Source organism: Podarcis liolepis (genome assembly GCF_965112155.1).
Source record: "Podarcis liolepis genome assembly, chromosome: 8".
NCBI lineage: Eukaryota > Metazoa > Chordata > Lepidosauria > Squamata > Lacertidae > Podarcis > Podarcis liolepis.
In genome coordinates this window covers 35,582,859-35,587,179 of record NC_139560.1, presented here as the reverse complement: position 1 = coordinate 35,587,179, position 4,321 = coordinate 35,582,859, and the positions used below count along the sequence as shown (strand labels likewise).

General features: G+C 54.4%; 1 protein-coding gene across 1 annotated transcript in view; it reads left to right on the top strand.

The window, feature by feature from the left end:
• The first annotated feature begins 2,757 nt into the window (after positions 1–2,757).
• The window catches only part of BHLHE22 (basic helix-loop-helix family member e22), a 3,932-nt gene continuing 2,368 nt past the window's right edge, over positions 2,758–4,321 (top strand). The window contains exon 1 of the mRNA XM_083518131.1: positions 2,758–4,321. This exon is cut by the window's right edge and continues 2,368 nt beyond it. Coding sequence (XP_083374257.1) covers positions 3,659–4,321 — 663 coding nt within the window. The 5' untranslated portion in view covers positions 2,758–3,658.

Genomic DNA, 4,321 nt, shown 5'->3' with positions numbered 1-4,321 from the left:
TTCATTGCACTGTAAGATAAATGCAGTGTTAAATGCCTGACAACTTCCCAGAAGCAATCAGCAAAAGTTTACGAGTGCATAAACCACAAAGACCAATTCCTCGGGTATTTTTTATATGCCCCGCATTTAAAGCTTCTATAAATTCTTCTGCCGGCTTCCAAACTAAAGTTAGTGGCGACTATTAAACAGCTACCTTCCTCCGGGGAATGCAAGGAGGGAAAGAGTTTGCTAGCAGAGGAGCTCGAGAAGTTCGGGCGCAGAAATGGTTGGGAACTGTGTGTATATAGCTCTCGGAGGTTTGCAGGAAGCCTGCAGCTTCTGAAGGCAGCGGGACAAGCCCTGGAGATGGTGGCAGGCAGCACGCAGGGGCGAGGGGAGGCAGGGAGGGACTAGATGGGAGCTCGCAGAGAGGGTAATGCTGTGTTTAATCAGCAAGTCACTGACCCTCTTTATGACGAGGAAAGGAGGATCGACTCGCTGGGGGAAACAGAAAGGCACTCGGCGCCTCGAATCTCATTGCATTTGGTGTGACCTTACACTTCTCCCACCTGCTCGCTGCAGAGTGGTCCACCTGTCCAGAGAGTGACAGGGCATCAATCACTCAGCTAACCAGTCCCTCATTTTTCCACGCGATCAGGCAGAGCTTGGATGCTGGTGGTGAGGAAACGCCTTCAGCACCATTAACAGCAATCTGAGCTGTTCAGTCTCTCCTCTCTCCAACTGTGTACTGAGCAAGGTAAGCCGCCATCCGAAAAGTTTCAACAGCAGCAGCAGCAGCAACGACGAAGGATGCGTGTAAAGGAAGCATCGCAGATCAATGAAGAGGAAGCCCGTCTGCCTTCCAAAACAAATTAAAGTTATTAGCGGGTGAAAAGGAGATTCTCCATCGTCACGTTTATAGTAACAGTCTCCCATATCCCGGAACTTTCAGAAGTTGATATTAAATAGGGAAGAGCTTGCTCTGATACTTAACAGGGCTTTCAATGTATGGTTCCAGCGAAAATGAAGTTGCTAATTGAGAAACAATAAGCTGTGATAGACATGGGCAGAGCCGTTTGTAAGAAGATTGTAAGAAGGTGGGGAGTTTGGGAACCCGCCAGGGACTTGAGTGGAAGTCAAATGATACTTGCGGGGGGAGGAAAGGGGGGTTCTCTTTAATAGGCTTGACTTGCTTCTCATTAAATGGAGAGACACCAGGGTGACTGTGTGTATCATACAGGAGTCCTCGCTAGATGTAAATCTCCAGTCAATAGTGGGAAGGGGGATGGAGGCTGCGGCTGGGCTTCTTTTCATTCTTTTCCAGGTGAAAAATTCAAATGGAGTCTGTTGTCGCCTGCTCCTTTTCTCTGCTGAAACAAGACACCCAACTGTTCTGATATTGCCATTCAAAAACAAGGTTCTGTGGCAAACCTCATTTGTGAATCTATTACAGCGATTAATAGATTATTTCTTCTTTTTCAACTAATTCTCAGTGGGGAAATTTAACCATATGGTAAGGAGAGAATTAGAATTTCATCACATTAGAGCAAAATGTAATGAAAAGAGTCCAGCACCTGGGGCCAACTGTGAAAGACACAATTAAAAGGGTTTTAATGAAACCAGAGAAACCCAAAATTTCATAGCCTTCAGTCATTCTGTCGCATAAGAATGATTTAATGGAAGTGTTGGGAAATATTATTTAGTGATGTCATAAGAACGGAGGGAAACATATAAAACCCTGCGATAATATGCCCTGGGCTTGTAGAAGGGATATAATACAAACAGAATTGGGGGAGGGGTTTTTTCTTCTAGACTAGAGGATCAGATGGACCCACTTTAAAGAAGGGTCTCGCTCCTTGACTTCATTGTTACGTTCCGGCTGCCCGAAAAGTATGAAGGGGGTGGGTGGGTTTGAGAACAACAATTCGAATAAAACATGAAGATAATATAAAGTAAATGCTGGATTACGCAAGCAGTCCTTGCTCCTCACTTAGAGTAATAGCTGTCTATCCATCTATCCCGAAATTAAGGAAGTCCCATCCTTTAGAAATGCTGGCTAATAAGAAACGCCATCCTCAAACTGTAAATCTGTGGCTCTTTGATTTAAGATGACTGAATTGGCAAGGCAATCTGAAGAGAAATTTAATAGGGGAAATGGGGTCCTGTGCTTTCAACAGTGGAGCCTACTTCCAAGGGTAGGGCTTTAGGCGAAATTGGTCCTTTCCACACCCAAGTCCTTGGTTTGGAAGTTGGGTGTGGAGGGAGGTGAATCCTCCTCCCATAAACACCTCCACTTGCAGTTGATTGCAGCCTAAAGGTGGGTTTTACGCTTATCCACTGCAAAGGAGCGTTGTACCGCGGGAAGGTGGGATGAGGGTGGATGAAGAAATGGCGGTAGATAGGAAACATCACTTTGCCAAAACTGCGAGTAAGACTAGGGAGCGTGCGCTCAAAAGTGAACAGCCGTTGCGAGAAATGGGTTGAGCCCAAGGTGAAGTTCGAGGGCCAATAAACAAGCAAGCGGCTCCTTCCCGCCTCCCCACCCCCCTCCGCCTTCGCCACGAGCTGGACGTAAACAGCGCTGGCGTGGAGAGCGTCATTCTGGCGTGGGCGCAAAGTTCGCAGAAGTCCGCTGGCAGCCCTGGCAGGAAAAGTGTGCAGCCCGCCCGCCCGCCCACCGACCCCCTTTCTCCCCCCACCTCGGCCTCGCCGCTCTATAATTTGCTGAAGGAGGCCAAGAGCATTATTCGCCCTAAGTAGGGCTTTTAAGAGTGCTCATTGAGGAGTGAAAGTCGCCACACATGTCAAGCTTTAAAGGCAGTTGTTGGCTTCCTAATAGGACACAACGCCTTGCAAACATATGCGTGAAGCTGTGCCTACAGATGGCAGCGAGAAGAATGGAGCAGGCGCCTTTTATAAAGCGCGAGCTGCTGCCTGTCGTCTTCTCCTCCAGACCTGTGTGTGAAATGAAAACTCCTCCGACTCAGGGCCAAGCCTAGCGCCTGGGCTCGTTTGTTACCGTTTTAATCCTATTAATTAAAACGTTAACCTGATTGGGTAGAAAGCTCTGTCCCAACAGGCGAGGCTTCTTCATAATAACCTTCTCGGCGAGATAATGAGGTAAAAGACTCCCCCGTCTGTGGTGGCGGCGGCGGCGGCGGCGGCAGTGGTGACGAGCGGGTGGCGGCAGAAGCAGCAGCAGCGAGCGAGCGAAAGCTGCTCCTTCCCCCCCCTCCCTCCCCTGCCTTTCTCCCCTCCCTTGATGGGTCCCGGAAATCTCTTGAAGGTGAATCCAAGCAAGATAAACGGTGCGAGAGGCTCGCTGGCAGCTCACAATGCCTGAGCCCTTCACAGGGTGAGAGGAGAGAGGCGCGGAGAGCGAGCGAGACCGAGAGCGAGCGACGCGCGCTGAGGGGAGAGGAAGAACGCGCGCCAAAGAGGCCGGCCGAGCAGCCTCGCCTCAGAAACACGCGAACGGCGGGAAGAAGAAGAAGAAGAAGAGGGAGCAGGCGGCGGAAGAGCCGCTTTCCGAGGGAAAGGGAAGCCACCTCGGAGCCCGCCGCAGCCCGACCCCCGGCCCGGCGCCTCGGCGGAGAGGAGAGGGGGAGGGGGCCTGGGAGGGCGACAGCGGCACGAGGACTTGGAGGAGGGGAGCCCGGCGGCGGCGGCGGCGGGGACCATGGAGCGGGCTCTCAACCTGCCCACTGATGAGGACATATTCCACAAGAGTTACAGCGCGTCGGCCAAGAGGATGGAGTCCGCCTTTCGCTCGCCGCCGGGGCTGGAGCTGGTCGCCCACCAGGCGCCGCCGCCGCGCGAGTCCCGCCAGGCGCCGCCGTCTCCCCTCGGCTGCTACGAGCCGGGCGACTCCGAGGTGCTGCTGAGGGAAGGCGCGGGGGCCGGCGCGCTGGTGGCCGGCGACCCTCTGGGCGGCTCGGTGTGCGTCAAGTACGGGCCGGGCCCGACGACCAGCCGCAGCTCGGTGGCCGAGAGCAGCGGCGGCGAGCAGAGCCCCGACGACGACAGCGACGGGCGCTGCGAGCTGCTGCTGCGGGGGCCCGGCGGAGGCAGCGGCGCCGGCGTGGTGGTGGGCGCGGGGGGCGCCCTGCTGAAGGCGCCCGAGGGCGGCGCCTGCTCCAACAGCCACCACGGCCCGGGCGGCGGCGGCGGCAAGAAGTCCAAGGAGCAGAAGGCGCTGCGCCTCAACATCAACGCCCGCGAGCGGCGGCGCATGCACGACCTGAACGACGCGCTCGACGAGCTGCGGGCCGTCATCCCGTACGCGCACAGCCCCTCGGTGAGGAAGCTCTCCAAGATCGCCACGCTGCTGCTGGCCAAGAAC